Raw genomic sequence first — 23,112 nt, 5'->3', positions numbered from 1 at the left:
TTGTGATGCATGGCAAAGCAAAAAAAGGTCTTAAGTCTTTATGCAAGTTAATATTCAGTGTATAATGTAACATAATTGCTATTCATACCTGTGTTAAAATTGGATAATACAATTTTGTTTAACACTAAAACATTTATAACTTGAGTACCGGTAAATGCAATGTTCCTTCCTTTAAATAATATGTAAAATCTTCATTAAACAGCACAGTCTTTTTAATGAATGTACTTCTGAATGAGCATCTACACAAAACATTCTTAATGTTCTGCTACTCACAGCATTAAAATTTGTATTAACACACACAATTTGATATTGAGTTCTTGCTCTACTGAATTAATTCCAAAAAGTGGGAAAGCAATGAAACGACAACTTGCCAAGAGTTCAACAACAGTATTAGCTAAAGAACAAAGACAGTGGTTGCCATGGCAAATAATTCCAAACTCCTTTGCTGTACCATTTCCAGCCAATTACGGCAAAAGTCAGTGTCATCTGGGTGGCAAAGGTTTTCCGCTTCTGATTACTCGCTAGCTCTGATGAGCGCTCAGCACAGTCTAGACACTGATATTTTAGGTACATCTGTGAGCTACATGCACATTTAAAACATGCACAGCTAGGCGCTGTCAGCTTAGCAAACCACCCCATATGTATTCACAGAACTGCTGAAATGATATGATTATCTGCCTGGTTGCTTGGCACATCTAAGTGATACATTGTTGCTCATGCATTTTTCAGTGACTGCTTTTTAAATGTTAACAATGTAGCTGTTATTTGCTGTGGGGGTAACACTGGAGTGTTTGTCCAATAATGTAAATCAGAAAATGCAGAGATTTTGATGCTAAGTGTGACTGAGGTGCTTTGTCAAAAATCAAGGCCTTTTGTCTTGATCAGACACTACCTACTTTATGAAAGGAAAACATCAGTGAAGAATACATGACTTCTATACAGACCTCAGACACCAACACTCCACTGTAATATGTGATTACATATGATGAGGTGGAAAACTCAATCAGTTATTGTGTGCACAGACACTTTTAGGGTTTAAATGCCTTTTTCAAGAGACTTAAGTCGTAAGACCTTAGTCCCTTCTCTATATCATGTGAGTATATTGACTGACCAGCAGTGTCAGAAAATTGAACCTTTTGATGATAGGTCATAGCTGAAATTCGATCTGAGCCGTGGGAGGAAAACAGAGGTTATGAGATCTCCAGTCATCTAATAATAAAGTGTGTGAACTGAAAACACAAACACTTACAGTAGAAGATATACAGACAGAATAGTGGACAGTTTTCTATCACGTAGCAACGTAATGATTTATTATTGGTTGGTAAATTATCAGAGAACAGCAAACTGATCATTACATTTTCTAATACAGTTGAGTAATATAAGAGTTATTTATCAGTCACCAATTAACATTAATAAACCCGACGACCAAATGTGGCAGCACAGAAAGACAGCTGTCAGCCTGAGTTGCTCTAAGAAGTGATGGCCTAGTTGGAGTCCAAAATGTATGATTTTTGTTTTGATCAGTGAATGCGCCATGTTATCAGTTCCAGATCATGCTGACAACGTAACAACATGGAAGGTGCCAGTGTGAATGAAAAGCAACATTAGCTATTTGCAGTATCAGTGAGGTGCCTCATATGAAGTCAAAGGAAAGCTCACTGAGCGAAACGAAAATTCTAAAACTGTATGTGCAACAACATGAATAAAATCAATCCTTGTCTGCAGAGTTTGCATAGACTTATCAGAAAAAATGGAAAACTGAACAGAAGAAGGTTGTTCCCATTTTTCCTTTTAGGATTTCAGCCACTTTCTGTCATGAACCCTATAGTATTTGGAAATATTAATACAGGATTAGGAAAAGCTCAGAGTTAAAATTAGGATCTGTGTTATTGAGAATATATATATGTAAGTATATTATTTCACCAGTGTGTAAGACGCAGGGCTCCTAATGGCTGCCATATAATTTATGAATCGTGCAAATGAGGGAAATTAACACTGATAACTGGCAGAATCCTGTTGCTCAAAGGCATATATCAAAGATGATAACACATTTGTGAACTTTTTTAATGTATTTTTTGTTTTTACCTAGCAGGTGTTTTCCCTGTTCCTGTGCCAAAATAAATACTCTTCAACAGCCAATCCAAACCCCAAATAATTTCCTCAGTGCAAGCAAATTAGAGTGCCCTCAGTGTAACGTTTTGGTGGCAAAACATGCAGAAGGTGTTACTGCCACCTTCAGTGTACATCATGTAGACTACTTGACAACAGAGCTGTTCAGAGCATGTCCCATGATTCAGAAAGGCCTGTGGGAGGTTTATTTTGTTTATGTGCGAGGATAAATAAAACAGATTTAATTCTCAGGTAAACAACTAATTACACTGCGGAGCAGCAGCACCCATATAGGCAGCAGCTGTGAGACTGAATGGTGACTCAGTGTCCCTGTTTTCAGTGTGGAAATTACACAAAATGTTACAGGGTGAACTTTGCCTTACTAATTAAAGATTACCAGGTAAATTGAACATGCTGAGTGCTCAGACACTATTCCACAAGGAATAATAGTCGCACAATGTTCTTGCAAAAGCCTAATTACATGTAATTCATAGTTTGTCAATGTCTTATAAAGAAAATGACAGAAATCATGTCAGTTGGTAGCCCAGGCTAAAAAAAATATCTACTTAATGAGATATTCTGCTGATTGGAAATCTGTGTTTTGTTTTGTTTTGTTGCTGTTTTCTTTGTTTGTTTGTTTTTAAGCATTATTTTGGTGACTAATTCATGCCACCTGATTACAGTTATATTTTGATTAAATAAGTACCAATAACATCCTTTCCTTCATGGTGACCTTGTTCAACTTAATATGACCAGTACTCTCTCTGTGTACAGATACACAATCTTACAATCAAAATTACTGGAGCTTACTTGTTTTGTTTGTTTTTTTTTATCATTTATTCTTCTAATGTTATCATTTTAACATTTATTAAAGAACACTTTAGTGTACTTGTGGTGGTAATTACTGATCAATAATGAATTATAGCTGATATTAATTGTGTTAACTATGCTGTTCACTCTGCAAACAGCCATTACCATGATGGCCTTTAATGTCTTCTCACCTCTATTTTTTACCTGAGAGATAATCACTTATTTAAAAGCCCTGGAATCACAGTTATATTTTCAAATGCAAGTTAGGATTAAGCTTTAGCCCAGAAAGTAAATTCTTCTCTCTGATACATCTTAGAGGAGTCATTTTATTTTTAGTTAAAAATTGTACAGTAAAATCAACAACCTTATTATTATTATTTATTTTTTAATTGTGAGTCCAACCAACTGAAAGGACATTAAGATAGTTTCTGACCTCTAAGCCGACTTGTTTACATTTTTCAAGCACACGTTTCATGAACATGATATAGGATGAGTAATTATTGATTCTTATGAATCATAATCTCTTTTCAGCAATCCCCCAATATAAAGGTTGAGGCATTACAGAATGACAACTGCTGACCTTTACCATTGCGTGCATCTATTATCCAACAGGACTAATCATGCTCTTCTTGTGCCTAAGATAGATGTGAGAAGGCCAAGGGATGTGATGTGGAGAAATGTCAAGGTCTTGCTGTGTTCACATTTTGTCTGAAATAGGACCTTGCTGTTATAAGATCCTTTAGATCAACTTAAAATCTGGTCTCGTTTGAAATAAGATGCTGTGCTTTGGGTGAAAGGCAATATGAACATGCTCACTCACAAAAGTCAGAAATAATAACTTTTATGATGGCCTCTGACCAACCTAATCAGTGTTCAGCCACTGTGTAGGCATAGAGACAAACCGAATGCTTCCACATGGATTTTAAGCTGGAGCTGGCTAGATAAGCCTATTTAAAATGGTTGTCACTCATATTCCATAGTTTATTCTTGAGAGAGTGTGCATAATTTTAGTAGGATGTTTTAGATATTGCACATAATTGAACTGTACGTTAGAGAGAGACAGCAGATGCGTCTGTCTGTATTCATTTTGTCATGGAATTCAGTGTATGATGGAAACGGGAGCATGTAAATCAAAATGTAGTCTTCATAGTTAGATGTCACTCTGCGCTACCTGTAGAAAAAGTTTGTACAATATGAAAAGCTTTCCAACATTTTTGTGCCAAAGCAGGTGACATCTTACACAGGTACATGTCAATTAATTTTTTTTTAAAATGAGTCATTTTTCTCACTCAATTCAATTCAAAACTTTATTACACAGCGATCTATTTCAAGTGTTTGTTTCGAATAATTTTGATGACTAACCAAAACCCAACATTTTAGTTTCACAGAACATTAAGATGACTGCTCAGCTGAAGGTTATCCAGAAGATGAGTGAAACCCACAAAATGTCATTTCTAAAGAAGCTGGATGTTCACACCGTGTAGTGTACAAGCATATTTATGGAAGGTTTAGTGGAAGGAAAAGGTGAGGGAGAAAAAGGTGTGTGAGAAACAAGAAAACCTGCTGCCTTGAGAGGATCTAAAACAAAGTATGTTAAAGAATTTGGAAACGATTCAGAATGCTTGGACTGTGGTTGCAGTCATGTGTGAACCACTACATAAAGACACACCTGAGACATGGGTTACAGTGGTCCAAAGTTCATCTTTCAGATGGAGGTAGAGTTTACATGCTATTTGGAAATCACAGTGTAGGAGCCTAAATAGGAGTGGAGAGGAATGAAATCCAATATGTTTGAGGTCTGGTGTGAGGTTTTCGTTATCAGTGCTGATTTGGGGAGCCATGTTGGTTCTCTGTGTTTTATCAAATCTAAAGTCAGTGCAGCTGTTCACCAAGACATTTTAGAGCAAGTCAAATATAGTTCTGGGGCTCATTGGGTCGTTTTGCAATTGGCAGGTTGAAAGTTTGATTCCAGCTTCCTTCTGTCGCATGTCGGTGCGCCCTGGGGCAAAGCACTTTGCCCCAAATTGGCTGTATAAGTCCAATCCATTTTCCTGCTGTCAAGCTTTATGAAGATGCCAGTTTCATTCTCCGGCAGGACTTGTTTGGCCGGCAATCTGATCTGATTTGAAGACAACCGATGATCTATGAATTATTGCCAAGAGGAAGATGAGAATCACCAAAACCAACGATGACTCCTTAGCTGGCCACAATGATGCAGTAATTTATGGAAAATAACCCAGGCAAAGAATTAAGTGCATATACTCTACTGGACACAATTTTCAATATGCCAACAGTATGTAAAAAAAAAAAGAAAAAAGTTCTGTCTTGTGCTATTGCAATTTTCTGAGAAACTCAAAGATTTGGCTTTTCATTTGCTGTGAGCTAAAATCAGTGTGTTGAAAACACTGAACACTTGAAATATTTATAACTGTGTCTAATGAATCTACACCAACACATATATGAGTTGAAGTACTGAAATGAAATAAAATGGCTTTTCCATGAAATTTTGACTGTAACTGATCTTGTAGCGCCGATATGTAAACTAGCCTTTACAGTAAAGTGGGTTAAACATTTCAATTCCCCTGAAACAGTTTTAAATAACTTCTGTTGCAAAGGGACAGATAGATTAAAAGAAACAACCCAGAGGTCCATTTTCATAATTATGTTTTGGTGCCAAGCTCCACTGCTTGGCCAGCACTCCTGGGAGATGAGGGTGGGTGGAAGAGAGCTGGGGCAAAGCGGCGAAAAATCAATATTTCAGTTGAAAAAAAGCTTAGCTGTGTTTTTGGGTGGGTGCGGAGAAGACCTGTGAGAGAGAGGCTGCATGTACAACTACAGTACTAACTTCAACAAAAGTCAAAAAGGATTGTTACATTAAAAAGCCACAGTAGTACCAGATTAAATAAAACGTATTTCTTTCTTCATGTAGGGCCCTGTAACTCCTTTGTTACAGAACTTTCCCCCCACTTACCATTAAAAAGTGCGCCAAACCTAGTGTACTTTGCCCTTACTACTTAAGATGTAAGCACAGCAAAGCAACAAGACGCCCCAGCCAATGCAAAGTGTGAACACTATAGTTGTCCTGCGCCTTGGGCAAAGTGAGTCAGCCATTTGTTCTCCTCTCCTTTCTCTCTTTAATGCACCGTCATTCACAGCCACGTGAACAAGATAATCCAATATCCAGGACTTTAAACCGAAGCTGAACAGCGAGACACTCCTCTACACCATGTCCTGGCACATTATTTGATTTGTTTATATTGCTTTCAATTACCTATCTCTGTCCCTTGTTGAGCTCAATAAAATTTTATACTGTGGATATTTATCTCTAGGTGCCCATTCTCTCCTTCCAGGGCCTAGGCATTCAAATTTTGGTGTAAATATGAATCGCATTTTCAAGTCTCTGCGTATGTGGCCGCATAAAAATCCCTTTGCTCCTTGACATTTATAAAGGAATGAACAAGCCTCCTACAAAACAGATTGCCACCGTCTTCTTTTGTATTACATCAGTTGCCTGTACCACTCCTCTTTGAAGTGTGTATCTACATCTGCAGCCATGTGCACGGTTGTATGTACTTGTCTGCATTGTCATCCACCCCCCGTGCTTGTTTCCAACCTAGCTAGCAGCAGTGCTTCACATCCCCAGGAGTTTACAGCAAATTATCATGTGTATCGAGAAGCCAGCCATGGTTTTAGCAGTAGTCAAACCTTAGAGGTGCCTCCAGAGAAACGATCACTGTAAATCACGCTGTCAGAGTTTTATGCAAGCTCAGTCATGGTTGTCAAGGAGACTGTGATGTGATTTTGGTGGCTGTTTTCTGCTGCAGCCAACCACAGCTTTTGATTGAAAATCATATAGCCTTTCAAAAAAGAAAAATCAACTCATGGTTCTATTTTGGTAATTCAATAAAAAAAAAAAAAAAAGATTCCTCTTTGATATTTTCAGCGCTCTGGCAATTAGAGGAAAAATAATAAATACTGCTAATACATCTTCACTTTCTTTACAAGGCAAATTGCAACCATTCAATCAAATAGTTATTATTTCTCATATGAATTCTTTCACTGGCGACGCAGTTTTTTTAAAGGTTACAGTAAAAGTTTGTTTTGAATTTTAGAGTCTGACACAGAAAAGTGCGCAGGATGTTTGAAAGAAAAAGAGAAGTCCTCATTGTGTGTTTTTAATCAACTGAAACTTTCAGCTTTGCTTTTTGGTCCAAGAGAAGATCATTAGGGATAGAAGAGGTCCGTTGATTGATAGTCTTTAATTTTGTTTAGCTCAATTCTTGTTTTGGTTCTTGTCGTGTTGGACTGCTGCCTTGAAGTGGATATTGAAGTTATAAACTGAAGCTTTTTTGTTGTTTTGTTTTGTATTCATATCTGGAATTTTTTTTCTTACTGAATTTGGAAATGAAAGGTGTTCTTCAATCGAAGTGTATATACAGCTTTACAGAAGATGCTTTTTTTGTATTTATATTTAACAGTGCCCTTTGATTATATTGATGAGGGAAAACCTGAAAAGAATTTAGGTAACATCCACTGGAAAGTGTGATGTGTTGTAGATATTGTAAACCTGTTGTAAAATGTTCTCTATTAAAAAAACACTCTGTGCCAGCAGGTGGGAATAATAATTATTATTCAAAATAAGAAAATTCTTAAATGACTAATAATTCCCCCAATACAAATGTAACACTGTGACACTATTTACCTTCATATTACATAACCCACAAATCTTCCACCAGTGTTGTGATTTCTACCACATAAATCTGGAGTATGTATGGGCTATTTAATCAGATTGGAAAATTTCCAGGTATCTGTCTCACATTTAAACACAATTCTAAGTTTTTAAAAATGCATTTTTTTTATATATATATTTCTAATCTTTACCCAAAACTGAATTAATACGGTTCAAAGAAAGAAAAACATCTCAAACTTACAAAATATCCAGACAGAGCCTATGTCTTCTCCTATGTCTTCTTTACACCCTAAACACTGTTTGAGCCAGCACAGAGAGACTGTGCTGGCTGTTGCAGCTTCCTATCCAATAAAGCACTTGTTTGTAAAGAACGGAAACTTTCTGCAAGTTTTTGTTTGCATATGATTGATTAACTGGAGCTAGCTGTAACAAAATATACTGCAACCACACATTTTTGATAACCCTTATCAAATCAGAGACAATGTCAGCTAGCATTAGCCTAGCACTCAGCCATGTCTCCTCAGACAAACATTATCAGCTGCAGCAAGATATACTTTTATTAAAAGCCATATGTATCAAGTCATATCATCCTTTAGGAGGGCTCCTCCTGTGTTCTTGCTTAAATGTCAGATATTAGCTTTTTTGTCATCTTTACTTTGCAAGTTCCCATAGTTCTATACAATCTTCAGTTGAGCTTCATTAGTACTGGAGTTTAAGGGGAGATCAAAGAGAATTTCTACATGTTTATGTTTCTCTAAAAAATCTTAGATACTGTATCTGTGCACACTTTTGACTCCATTGATCATAAAATGAAAAGCCTAAAACATTAATACTAGGTCTGAACTCAAAATCCTTATGTGATCACAAAGAGGACAGAAGCTGAACACTTAAGCGCTCTGCTAAAAGCAGTGCTGTCAAAAGACGACTTTAATCATCTAATGCACTGAGAAATAGCTTTAAACACATTGCAAGGTAATTAACATGGAAGTCATCTGTGTGATAGAAAGTTATGGCATGTAACTAACTATCAGTGTGTGGAAAAGAGAAGGCTGTTTCATTTACATAACTGCTAGTGTGCTCCCATTGTGCATCTCCACCTCAGTTAAATGGTCCTGTTGTAAAGGGTTAGTCACAGGGGACCTGTACAATTGCTTGTGCTGACCTGGTAGGAGCTTTGTTAAGGAGTCATTGACCGTATAGAATCGGGTCATTGAACTACTATGTTGCCATCAACGGGTCATTGTGAGTGTCTTAACCTTGGGACATTACAATTTTGCATCAGAGAATAACATAGAGAATGACTTTTCTTGCAGTAATAAATAGAAGTTAGTGTTACTCCTCTGTACTTCATTTTTACGGCTGTTCACGGTACTGCCATGATGCCTCTCTGTTTAATTTGTGTTATTTTTCTGTATTTATTTCATGTGAAGAAAGAGTTACAGTGACTAAAAAGTCTACATGCTCCAGGTAAAATGTCAGATTTTTGTAATGTAAACAAATCAAGACCAACATTTCAGAACTCTTTCCACATTTATTCTATCTTAATCTGGATGTACAAGTGTGCTTACCCTCAAACTAATACGTTGTCAAAGTACTTTTTACTTTTATCACACCACTCTGGTTAGGAGTCCATCAGCCTGGTGCATCTGCCCCCTCTGCCTTGCAAACCAATCCTAATTGGACAGATTGCAAAGATAGTTCCTACGCACTGCACACCGCAATGCTTTACTGGGAGGTGCAGTGTAATAATTTTACCTTTAGACTATTAGATCCCTTAGATACATTAGAATCTCTCCCCAAGCCACATATGCCACAGAAAATGTCAGAAAAAAATGTGCTATAGGAACAAAACAGTGTTTGGTGTTAACCAGAGGGACTGTAACTTATGGCAGGTGTGTACTGACTTTTAGAATAGAGGTTTAATGTGATGTTTAACTCAATTAAAATGTTTTGTGCAGGTTATAGATCACATTAACAGTGTCCTGAATTATTTATCTTTAAGAGCAAGTAGTATCTTTGTGTCAGAACTCTTGGCATTTTAAGTGGACTGGCTGTTTATTTTTGTTACCTGGGATTATAAAGAAAAATAAAGATTTATAAAATGAAAGTTGTGGCATTATTGACATTATAGATTCATCTGACATTCTGCTTCAGTGTGCACCTGTTCCCTGTTTTCTGCCGTCAGCTTTCAACACTGAACCAGGGGGTAAGCTGCAGAGACTGTTCATGAAGGAGGGTCGGGCAGTACTATGAACCTGTCACTTTGTAAACAGTCAGTTCGTAAACAGCGACGTAAGCTCATTTCCATGCCAACTTAAGAAGTGTAGAGAACCTCTAAGTGCATTAGAGTCACTCGCAATTTAGGTCCACTTTGTCTTTTAGCTGGTTATGTGTGGGTTGACAGAACAAGGTAGCAAAGGGAGAATTTAAACAGCAGTCTGTAATCACAGTGACTCACGCTTCGTGTTCTAGCCTCACAACTTGGATTTAGGTGAAACCGTTTTGCTGCTATGAATGATACGGCTCCGAATACTGTATGTAATATTATTTCACAATTTATTGTGACACATTGATCTCAAAGAGGTGTCACTCAAAGTTTTTTTAAGTGAAAACTTAAAATTTAGAAAGGGTAATGTTTATCAGAGCATGTTTTAAGTGTGGAGCGAGCCCTTCAGGTAATATCAGGCTGAACATGGTTGGAAATCCATTGCTTTTGTTCTTGTTTTTTTACACTTTTCTTGTTTTAATATGCCAGAAGGTTTGGCATTGCTTTGATGTCGCAGCAAGCCCAGTGGGCATTCCTCCCGAGGCATTAAGCACTTCACTCTTTAATGGGGATTGATTTTCAAAGTTGTGGTTCACAGTCATTTACAGCAGGTCGTGAGCTCCCGCTGCCTGGCATTCCCGATGGACTTGAACCTTACACAACCTTGACTGCATGTGTTACCTAATGTCATGCATCTCCACCTTCAGTCTCTTCCAGTCCATACAGTGAATGTACAGTTGTAGCCATTTGGAGCTAACAGCATGTGACTAAAACAAATGGTAGTGCCCCTGCAAGGGCTGGCACTACTATGCAGATAGAGTTCTTTCAAATGCTATTATATATTATAGCCACCAACTTCATTTTATTACTAGACCAACTCAGAGTGCTGCGTAATTGTAGTTTTGGCAGTTTTCGTGTTTTTAATGAGCATATCTCTGAAAAGTCTGCCATTCTTTCTGTTCCTCCCACTGAGGCAATAGTTTGTTAAATTACCTTTCGCTACAATTACAGGAACAATTTTATTTGGTATCTTCCAAGTTTGCACATGCATAGTCTTCAACATTTGCATAATTTCTTTGCTAAGTAGCTCCACCTCAAAAAAATACATCCCTGTAGCTTCCACAACAATGTTTCATGAGATGATGTCGTGCTCAGGGTAATGTTAGTTTTCCACTTGACATGGTGTTGTGAATGTGGTCTCATCTTATCGATACACATTCTTCCATGTTTGCTTCTTCCACGATTTGTAACAGATTGAAAAGATGACTTCTTGTATTTAACATTCATCTGTAGTTTTCTTCTAGTCCTGGTTGCATCTCTGATCAATTTTCCCCCTGCCCTGTCTGTCGGCATAGGTTTACATCCATGCTTTGGTAGATTTGTAGTTGTGCCACACTCCTTTCGTTTTCATATGATGAATTACAGACTGTTATGTGATATGTTCAATGATTATGAAATCATTTTGTAAACAGGTAACCCAGCTTTGTAAACAGGGTTACCCTGGTCAGTCTGCTGTGTCCCTTGGTCTCCATAATGTTGTTTGCTCACTAATGTTCTCAATCTGAACCTAAATGCAGCTGTTTACCAAACAGCCGCATTTATTCTGAGAAGGACTTACAAATGGGTGAATCTGATGACTAAATGCATTGTTTTTATTATTCAGGATGCCAAAGTAAAGAAAACTCATACTTACATTCAAGGATTTTATTTGTAATAATATCAAGTCCCATCAATGCTTCTTGTTTCACTTCCCAACAATGCATTACTTTTTGTAGATTTAGTTCAAAGTGAGTAGTCACTGTTTCATGGTAATCATTACTATGCATGCAGTATTTGTTCCTGCATCCTGCAAACTGAGCACCAAAAGCAGTAGTGCTCTAGCTGTGTTCAGTGAAAAATAAATAAAACACTGAATTGTATGTCCCTTCACAAACAGCTTCCCAGTAACAAGTTGAGAGTACAGATAACTGATTTACCATACAGTAACCATCAATGTCCTCTTCAGTGAATCTTTCCTTCGCATTATTTTTCGATTGAAGTTCTACTTCCTGCGTTCCTCTCCGACAAACTGTTGAACCTGGAACCTTGGCTAACACCAGCGTTTGGATAGGTTCCATTTCTAAATGCTCTCTAGTGTAACTGCTGGAAATGGCTGCAGAATTGGTGCTTTGAAGGGAGGTACTCGAATTATTGAAATTACTTTGAAGTCAGCCAATTGTGAACTTTGCCTCTTGCAAAGTGAGAACAAGACAGACCACTTTAAGATGTTACTCGACATCTTATCATCATATTTGCCTCCAGATGACACATAAGAAGTCCAATTTAACCACGCCCCAGCTGGAGTAATGAAAAAGAAAAAAAGCCGACATTGTCTGAGCGTCTTCCAGTTACTCGGCTTCATTTCAGTGATTTAAATGACTAGCATAAGAAGACCCATCTCTCCATGTGCCATGGAAACCGTCATCAAATTAGAATTGAAGTGATTATCCGCAGCAGAGCTAAAGGACAGAATCGATAGTTCTTTGTTCTAGGCTAAAATGAAGAATGGCCATTCAGCAGGGATCTCTCTCTGTTCCTCCTTTTCTCACACTCACACAAAAACACACGCGCGCACACACTCTTCCATCTGCCTCTTTGAATTCCTTATTCGGCTCCAGTATCTTTGACCATATCAGCATTAGTCTTGCAGGGTGTACTCTCAGACCTTCTGTCTTGGTTTTTCTCACCCTTGTCAGAAAAAAAAAGAAAGAAATTAAAACCCAAAGGAGAAGTGCTTCCTTAGATGATTGCAATTAGTAGTTTGGACTAGATTTTGCATCTCTGGCCCCAGCCTTGCACTCTGTGTTAGGTAACAGGGAGTGGGAGTGGGCCTGTTGGGCATGGTTCCAGCATCCAGAGAGGCCTTTGCCCCTTTTGCCTCCTGAGACGCAACAGCAGTCAGAGGGCTGAGCAGAGCTGGAGACGGGAAAACGTGTTAAGAGGATAAAGTCAGAGAAGAAAGATGCGATTTCTGCTGGTTAAGTGGAGCTGTTGTATTCTAATTGAATCGGCGATGAATGTGAAAATGTATAGAATATTTTATTTATTTTATTTTTGGATGCCTGCTTCTTAATGGAAGTGGAAGAAAATGAAACAAACACTATTTCAAAGGAAATATTAATTGTGATTTCAGGATACTTGTTCAAGAGTTACACCAAGTTGCATGAGAACAAAAATAATTGCATCACAAACAGAAATGTTGTTTATTCATCATTAAAAAATTAATACTTAGCAAAAAGAAATAAAGGTGTAATATTTGCTCATAAAATATGATTTTTTTTGAGCAAAAGGAGAATATTATTTCTATGAGATACCAGGAAAAACCCCAGAAAGACAGAAGCTCTAGCAGTTCTTTAGTGGATAACAATTTTGGGTATCCCCAACATTTTCCTGATTTCAAATGCACTTTGGAAAGACAAGAAAAAAAATATATATTTAAAAATTGCAAAATGTTATAAAAATGTTAGAGAATTACTTCTTCACTCCATAATAACATCACCAACAGCATTTAAGTTGTTACGTTTTTCATGGTCCTCAAAGAAATCCAATGCAAACATCCACTCACATTTATGGGGCGCCAACTCACAATCACACACTTCCACTCTGTCACTAACACCACTTTAAGCTCACGCACGCACGCACACACTCACACCTACATGCACACCCTGGATTCACATAAAGGACTGTAATCCATCAATGTGCTCATTGCTGTCACGGGTAAAGAGACAGAGCTCTAAGCAAGAGTCCTCTAAAACAAATTTGATTTACCTCACTTTCTCTCAAACAGTGACATGAGCGCTAGAAGTGCTAATGCAGACTGGCACCTTTCGCTGCCAACAGGCACACGTCTGTTCAGCTCAGTCTCAAAGCCCGAAGGTTCATGCTGAAATCTGATTTGTTTGGGAATGAGATTTGGGTTTTGAAGGGTTTTAAAGTTATTAAAATTAGCAATGAGCTGCAGTGAGGGTGTGGAGAAATTTCATAACTCCATGAGGAAAACGAGCTTTGTGCATGTATGTCTTTGTTGTTTGTCATAAAAAGTGAATGATTCAGAGGTGGTGATTTTAAATATTCCATTTTGCACCTCTGACGTACTTTACTTTGTAGATGTATCCAGCCAGCTCTTTATGGTCTTTAAATTCTCCGAAACACATTTAATCAGTTTAGAGCAAGTGAACCGTTAACTATTGTTTAGTCAATGCACCAAAATGAACTAAGGAATTAAAATATCAACTGACATGTATTTTCAGGAAGTCAACAGTCTGAAGGAAAACATTTTATCTGTAAACTTCTTTAAGAAGGAAAGAAAGAAAGAAAGAAAGAAAGAAAGAAAGATTTGTTGTTGTTGTTGTTCATAAAACCCAATTAGCACCTTAATTATGAAATTAGGCAACCAATAACAAAACTCCTCAATTATTTAGATATGCTTTTCTTATCATCAGAGCAGTGTTGAAAATGTTACCTTAATGACTTCTGGTTTCACTGTTCATGTTGCTTGAATCAAGTCATTTTGGATCCAAATAAATTCAGTTATTTCTTTGCAACCTGTTCAATGCTTTCTTCTTTGTTATAATTCCCCTCTACTTAGTCAAAAAGTCCAAAAATGTTTTGTTTTTTACAGTCGTCAGTCAACATTTACAACAGTAATGTAGAATGACCAGAAATTAAACAACGACTCTTGTAAGTTTTGTAAATAAGGGAACCAATCTCATTGCATCAGATCATTGACTTCCAGCATTCATTCTTCCTGGATGAGCGTGTGGCAACAGTGGTCAGTCCCTCGCTATGTGTTGGTGAAGTTACAGCAACCCCTTCTCCTGGGCATGGATGTAGCAAAAGGAAAAACTTCCCCTTAACAGATTGAAACCTCCAGTAGAACCTGGCTTAGTATGAACGGCCATCTGGCATGACCCACTGGGGGTTTGAGAAGACAGAGCATGCACACACATGCACACACACACACACACACACACACACACACACACACGCACACACACAGAGAGAGAATCACAGTTCAGAAGTACTTTTTATGTCAGGCTAAAGTTAAAAGTTAATGACGGTAATATTTTTTTACATGGCTTCGTTGATGAGAGAAACGGAGCTTTGCAGATAAGGTCTGAGACAGTTTTCTATAGGTTGGAAGAGAGCACAGACAGTTTCTCAATGTAAAAGCTCATCCAATTGCTGTATCTTAGAGAGAGACATGGTTAACCAGTGAAAGACAGGACTAAGTGTATCATCTATAAGTTTTTGGCAGCAGTAGCTCAGCCAATGCCTGACTCCGGGAAGGTCTCACAGCTAAACAGAAGTCCAGACTAGATGTAGCTTCTAACAAGAGAAAAAAAAACAGAGTGTGTTAAGTTAAATGATGAAATAACAGCACTAAGGAGGGGAATGTAGCTGAGTGAGGTGGAAAAGGGGTCAGTTTGTCCCTAAGGAGCCTGAACCTACTGCAGCATAACCACTGAGATACTCCAGGCTAACCTAAGTCACTCTTAACCAGAACTTTAATCAAAAAGGAAAGTTTAAAGCCTAGCCTTTAAAGTAGACACAGATTAATACTGGGGTCTGGTTTCACAGGAGAATTCTGAAAACTAAAGCAATAATAATTTTACTTGTAGAAACTCTCAGAACCACCAATAAACTTCCAGTCTGAGAGCAGTGCTCTCAGACTGGAAACTAAAAAAACATCTGGTGTTTTTTAGTTTGCCTATACTTGTCATTTGTTTTACAGTTTAAATTTTAAGCTTTATTTATACTGTAGAGTAACTGATGTTTGCAGGTTCATTTTATCATTTTAATCTAACCATGTCTTTTTTTTTTTTTGCTTGCTTGCTTTATTCAGGTGGCCAACTTGGCTTGCTCCATCTCCAATAATGAAGAGGGTGTGAAGTTGGTACGGATGGCAGCCACCCAAATTGACAGCCTATGTCCACAGGTAAATGCTTGGAAAAATAGTTTAAATGCAAGCTGGATACATGGTGTGGCCAACATTTTTTATTTATTTATTATTTTTTGTTTGTTTTTAGCCATATTCAACTGATTTCAAAAGATTAGCTTTGGATAGTTATATATATATATATATATATATATATATATATATATATATATATATATATATATATATATATATATATATATAGGACTCTAAGAGCCTTCATTGCAAACTCGATGGGGCTGTGGAAAACCACCCTTGAAGCCAACTGCAAACCACTTACACAAGTGTCCATCAAATGTGGCATATACCAAGGAGATGCTCTGTCCCCACTGCTGTTCTGCATAGGCCTGAACCCTCTCAGCCAAATCATCAACAAGACTGGCTACGGATACCGACTCAAGAATGGGGCCACGATCAGTCACCTCCTCTACATGGATGACATCAAGCTGTACGCCAAGAGCGAGCGAGACATCGACTCACTGATCCACACCACCAGGATCTACAGCACTAACATTGGGATGTCATTCGGACTAGAGAAGTGTGGTCGGATGGTTACAAAGAGAGGGAAGGTCGCCCACACAGAAGGGGTCTCACTCCCAGAAGGAACAATAGCAGACATAGAGCACAGCTACAAGTACCTGGGAATACCACAAGCAAATGGCAACCTCGATGAGGTCACAAGGAAAGGAGCCACAGCCAAATACCTCCAACGAATAAGGCAAGTCCTGAGAAGCCAGCTCAATGGCAAGAACAAGATCCGTGCAATAAACAGCTATGCCTTACCAGTAATCAGATACCCTGCCGGAATAATTAGCTGGCCAATGGAAGAGATGAAGGCCACGGATGTTAAGACTAGGAAGCTACTAACCATGCATGGAGGGTTCCACCCCAAATCCAGCACCCTGAGACTGTACACGAGCCGTAAGGAAGGAGGCAGAGGACTAGTGAGTGTGAGAGCCACTGTCCAGGATGAAACATCCAAGATCCATAAATACATCAAGGACAAAGCCTCAACGGACGATGTGCTCAGCGAATGTCTCAGGCAATGGGGAACAGAAGACAAGGTGCTGGAAGTACCATCATGGGAGGACAAGCCCCTACATGGGATGTACCACCGACAAATAACTGAAATGGCTGATGTCAGGAAAACCTACCAATGGCTGGAGAAAGCTGGACTCAAGGACAGCACAGAGGCTCTCATCCTGGCCGCCCAGGAACAGGCCCTAAACACCAGAGCAATAGAGGCTCAGATCTACCACACCAGAGAAGACCCAAGGTGTAGGTTGTGCAAGGAGGCCCCTGAGACAGTCCAGCACATAATAGCAGGGTGCAAGATGCTGGCAGGGAAAGCGTACATGGAACGGCATAACCAAGTGGCGGGCGTAGTGTACAGGAACATCTGTGCAGAATATGGACTGGAAGCCCCGAGATCAAAGTGGGGAACACCCCCAAAAGTGGTGGAGAACGACCGAGCTAAGATCCTGTGGGACTTCCAGATCCAGACAGACAAGATGGTAATGGCGAACCAACCGGACATTGTGGTGGTGGATAAAGAACAGAGGAAAGCCGTTGTGGTGGATGTAGCAATACCAAGTGACTACAACATCAGGAAAAAGGAGCATGAGAAACTGGAGAAGTACCAGGGCCTCAGGGAGGAACTGGAAAAGACCTGGAAGGTGAAGACCACAGTGGTGCCTGTGGTCATCGGGGCCCTCGGGGCAGTCACCCCCAAACTGGAGCAGTGGCTCAAACAGATCCCAGGAACAACATCAGACATCTCAGTCCAGAAATGTGCAGTTCTAGGCACAGCCAAGATACTGCGCAGAACCCTCAAGCTCCCAGGCCTCTGGTAGAGGACCCGAGCTCAGAGGATGAAACAGACCACCCGCGGAGGGTGAGAAGGGAATTTTTTTTTTTTTATATATATAAAATGGAACAACTTGAAATGGCAGAAAAAAAGTCATAATATGCAGAATTCAACGAATATCTATAAGTAATGGATTGAACGAGCTTGAAGCACCATTTCTCAGAATACAGACAAACAGTGTTAAAACTGGTCCATTATTTCCTAGGTTTAAGGTAATCCTTTTCACATGGGACATAAGGCAGAATGAAAAGTGGAAATAGAGAAGAAAAGCTGAAGTTAAGATTCAGACTTTAATGTTCATTTTCCGCTATGTACACCCTCTATAACCCACTAACTCTGAAAACTTGGGAAAGAATTTTCTCCTGATACCCCTTGGACACGCTCAACAGAGACGGATTAAAAAACATAATCGACTCAGACTTTGTGACTGGGGAAAGAGGAACAAAGAGGAAGTGCAACAAAGAGTGATTTTTTTTCCCCCTCATCTATTCTGAGTCAGTTCAGCCCAAGTTCCTTATTCTTCTACATATAGCACTGTCTTAAACACACCTGCTGCCACATTCTAGAGAAAATGTCTCTTTTAGGAAGATTTACGTTAAAATATATTGAAACAGAAGGTATACAGAAGAGCGCTACACAAAAGCAACTTAGCTAGATAAATACTGACTCTTAATTATTTTATCATTATTCAATTTCTCTGCAGTTTCTTAGTTATAGTGTTAATAGAGATAGGTGCTGCGAATTAGGTCACAGTATAAGTTCTTTAAGCTTTTCTCTTTGTTAAAATGGTCTTAAACTTTACCAAGGTAACCAGTTCTGACAATTTACTGTGTGTTATTCAAGGAAACTGTGGTTGCCTGGGGATAGCAAGGTAAACTAAACAAAGGCTATTTGAAAGACTTTGAAGATTTGGCGGAACTAAAAAAAAGGTTAATTATGTCAATCTGTGTGAAAAATGTAGCATTTAATACTGGCAACGGTTAGATTTTGTGCACTGTGATGTTTTAATATACTCACTGTGCTTGATCTGTCAATTAATTAAGAAACGTATCTTATTGTACCTCACTGTTTGTTTTGTTTTTGGATTAAAACAATTTTGGTAGCAGTCCACAACCTGAACTGAGGTTGTCACATGTCTTTTAAAATACATAACCTTCAAGTCAAGTCAGTCGTCAGTCTGACTTGACAATGTGTTCATTCACAATGAACACATTGCATCATCTGTCCCGTATCTCCTAGTTCTCTTGAATACAGCATCATTCTCTGCACGTTTTGTATAATAATTAGGATGGATTGAGTTGTTGGGGACCAAGGCATTAGTTATTGGTGAAGGACTCAGGCTTTGAGCCAATAAAAGGCCAAGGAGTTCACAGAGATTTGTAAGAAACTTCAATGTCTTGCTCTGGTTAGACTGCTAGGAAGGAATCTCTTGGAGCACAAATCCGGAGCCCCCTCCCTGCTCCCGCCTGCATCTACCACTGAAGCCCCAGCAGTTTCAGACCTCAGGCATGAGTGGGAGGATTCAAGGCCATGTCTTGAAATTGTCAGAGAAAATCACTTTTAAGCAGTAAATAGCATGTAGGCAGTTGTTTTCCGTGGCACAAGATGGCCTTGCAGATGGGCTGCAGTCCTCGTCAGGCGCCGAAGACTTCACAGCTCTTTGTTCCAAAATCATTTTCTCAGATTGACATGGCAGTGTCAGATCTCCTTTAGGATTTTCTGATTATTTTGTTTTCTAAATTTCTATGTATTATTCTGTTATTAAACAACTGTTATTTTCTAACATGAAAATTAAATGTTGTTGAATATTGCTGAATGTCAGGTTTGAGTGCATGCTGTAGTGTGATTAAATTTGTTTAGTCATTATGATAATTTAAAAATCAAAAAGAATAGAGTTTTAGGTAGTTCAAGATTAGCAGCTAATCTTGTGCTAATCTTGAAAAAGGTTAGCACTATAAAATTTGAAAAAGTTTAAGATTTTCAATGAATGAATGACTACTACTTTATGTTTGACTACATTTAAAAATGGTACAATATATGACAACATTCATTATTATTATTATTCATTTCAGAGCAGGTGGTTGCACTGAGAACCTATCAGTCATTTGCTTACAGTATTAGTCTTCATTTTACTACATATTTAAGGCCAGACTGGTTCTTACCTTGCACAATGTTTTTTTTAACATACAATTTAAATCAAAGACACCAAAGAATTTCCCTTTAATTTGATGCAGTCCCACTAAATGCAGTAGTAACTAGGGTATTGACTATAATGTGGAGCTGAAAACAATTCTCAGTAAATCCTCTATGAATATACAATGCTGTCATTCATGCATGCCGCCTCGTTCCACACAGGTTTAGAAAACATTAAGAAAGACAGTTTGATGGGAAAAAAATTGAAATCCTATTGAATATATGAATTTTTTCGTGGCGAGGCTTAAATCCATTTTGTACAAAACTGCATTCTAACCTTCATCTGAATCTTTTGAGCCATGATTATCCTGGATTATATTTTTAAGCCACTCACTTTGGGTTTATTCAGATGGCTGACCTGTTTTTGCCTTTACCTACAATTTACAAGTCATATAGATGCAACTGTGACACTTCGGGCTCCCATACATAAATCGAAGTTGGCTAAGACATCTATTAAGAGTCGGTGAGAGCAGAAAATGTTGCAAGATTGAGCTCCATATTTCAGTTCAAGATTTTCCAATTTAACTGAGCTGAATATACTGCAACTGTACATGTTGAGGCTATAGGAGCGGTGCTGTTTTGTTTTTCTTTCTCTTTTTTAACATACATGTCCAACCATCTGACAAGTTCCACATGATCTACTTTTAAGGGTTATTTTGTTATAAAATAATGGACTGTGGATTGTGAGTTTCAAATGGAGCACTGCAGGGTTATTACTTATGCTGTTTCTTGTGGCAATAAAAAGACATACTTTTAATAATACATTAAGACATATCCTAAATCAAAGAGAACTAGTAATGTACACAGATTGTTTTATTTTCGCCATATGCATGTGGAATGCACTACAACACAATTTGTCTTCCTTTCCAGGTTATAAATGCTGCGCTCACTCTGGCCGCGCGGCCCCAAAGCAAGGTGGCCCAGGACAACATGGACGTGTTCAAGGACCAGTGGGAGAAGCAAGTACGCATTCTGACTGAAGCAGTGGATGACATCACATCTGTAGACGACTTTCTGTCTGTGTCAGGTAAAGAGCGGCACGTATTATTTCCAGATTGTTGTGTGGAGTTTAAGAAGATCAAAAAGATCTACCCATTTTCAAAACTTTGCTCATTTAGAAATAGACGCAACAAACCAGACATTCTTTACTTACATGAACGTAAACCAAAAGTAAATACATTTAGATCGGAGGGAGTCGCATTAACCACATATTTTCTGTGTTTGACTGGCTTTTTAAAACAATGATAGACAAATCTGAAGGCCTTCTGTCATTTTCACTTGATGACTTGGTGCATACGAGCATACGCAATACATCACGGAAGAAACGAAATTAATCCAAAAATATTTTCCCGTATGATTATCATCTCTCACATGGACATCGTACTCAATGCGTCTCACTGTCTGGGAGCTTACAGAACATTTAAGAGTTATGGGTCACAGACCGGTGCAACTGAACTGCTGGTGCAGAATTTGCGCATGTGGAGAAATCCCTGTGGAGAAAAAGTAACATATTTTCATCTGCTTACTGTGTGACGGCACAGTGTGTGGATTCTCTGTTCAGTTTGTTGGACTGAAAATTACTTAAGCTGAGTGAAGATGAAATATAATTGAAAATATCATTTTGAAAATCCGATTAAGGCGTAAAAAAATAAAGCATTATTACTAAGAGTGCAGAGTAACTCATGGTCGGGAAAGAGAACATTTAGAATAAAAGTTTGTTAATTTTAGATTCCCTTTTTGACATCTCCCATTTGATCAATTGTTTTGTTGTTTAATTAGTTTGATATTTCCTTGGAACTAAATGTGTATATGTATATATATTTAAACTTTTGTTTAAATGTTAAGGAAATGCAAAGAATTTTGTGGGACATCAGTAGATCTTTATAGCTTAGTATTTGTGTATTAGGATGAAAGGTGTAAAATATATATGACTTTTTTTGAGATGTCACAATCTCATTTAATTGTTTTCACATTTAGGAAACATTTAGACTTTGACTTATTAAAAGAGGAACAGTGTATAACACAGTTATAAATGTCATAATTGTATGCATTATACCAGGAGGGTTAATTAAAAATCTGTTAGAATCTTTCAAGCATCTGGCAGGCTGAGGTGAGGGAATCATCGATGCAGACAGAGCTTCTGCATAGAGTGACAAGACAGAGTAATATTATTAATTGGTCATTTCTGTGATCAGCACTCGCATCGATTTTGACTCATGACTCAATGACTCCATCAGTCATGTCTTATAAATGCATTCAATATGTGTGGCATAACTTGCATCTTACAGTTGCAGTGTTAATGCCATGTCCTGACATGTCCCAAAAAATGCATGGTAATCTTGATATCAGACAGTATTTGTGCTTCTAAGGAGAAGGTAAAAAAAGAAGGTATGGTCTCTCTTGTTTGATTCAAACCAATTTCATTCTTTCTCTCCAGAGAACCACATCCTTGAGGATGTCAACAAATGTGTAATTGCCCTGCAAGAAGGAGATGTGGACACTCTCGACCGAACTGCTGGAGCCATTCGTGGACGAGCTGCCCGTGTGGTCCACATCATTAACGCTGAGATGGAAAACTACGAACCTGGGGTCTACACCGAGCGCGTGCTGGAGTCCATCAAGCTCCTGTCAGAAACCGGTTAGTGCACAACAGTGGTGTAGCATAAGAAGCCATAATTGAACATATTATTTTCACACTCCATCATTGAGTCATGTCTTATAAATGCATATTTTACTATGAATCGTTTGGCAAATACAGTAGTCTAACCCCCCCACCCCAGGTTCATATTCTGAAACCTACTGTAGCTTTCAATTCTGGCTGAATGCTCAGTTCCCCACATTTATGATTAGTGTCTTGGCTCTAACACAAAAGCTGGACACCACTTGTGAACCCCTCTACCAGTTCTGGCGCCCGTCCATTTTTCATCAGTTATTTTTTTCTCTCTCTCTCTGCAGCGTCAGGGCTTATTTTAGAAGACTAAAGTTTATCTCTGTGGTAGGCAAGGCAGAATGAACAAATTCCTCTTGTCACAAGTAAAGTAGAAAAATGTACTTTACGCCAGACTTTTCTGTTTTGAGAATTCACCACATTTAGAATGAACAGTGGAAAACGCTGTATGAAGTAAACACTTAGGTTAAAAGATTATTTGAATTGTTTAAGTATTATATTTATTCAACTGATGTTTAGCTCACAAAAAAGG

General features: G+C 38.3%; 1 protein-coding gene across 2 annotated transcripts in view; it reads left to right on the top strand.

Moving 5' to 3' along the window:
• The window catches only part of ctnna2 (catenin (cadherin-associated protein), alpha 2), a 322,747-nt gene that overhangs the window by 252,109 nt on the left and 47,526 nt on the right, over window positions 1–23,112 (top strand). For both annotated transcript variants that reach the window (XM_008413693.3, XM_008413702.3), the window contains exons 10-12: window positions 15,760–15,852; window positions 20,783–20,939; window positions 22,350–22,550. In XM_008413693.3, the coding sequence (XP_008411915.1) occupies window positions 15,760–15,852; window positions 20,783–20,939; window positions 22,350–22,550 (451 nt within the window). The remainder of the gene's footprint in view (window positions 1–15,759; window positions 15,853–20,782; window positions 20,940–22,349; window positions 22,551–23,112) is intronic.

Source organism: Poecilia reticulata, chromosome 1 (assembly GCF_904066995.2).
Source record: "Poecilia reticulata chromosome 1, P_reticulata-male-v2, whole genome shotgun sequence".
Taxonomy (NCBI): domain Eukaryota; kingdom Metazoa; phylum Chordata; class Actinopteri; order Cyprinodontiformes; family Poeciliidae; genus Poecilia; species Poecilia reticulata.
This window is presented reverse-complemented; position numbering and strand designations above follow the sequence as displayed.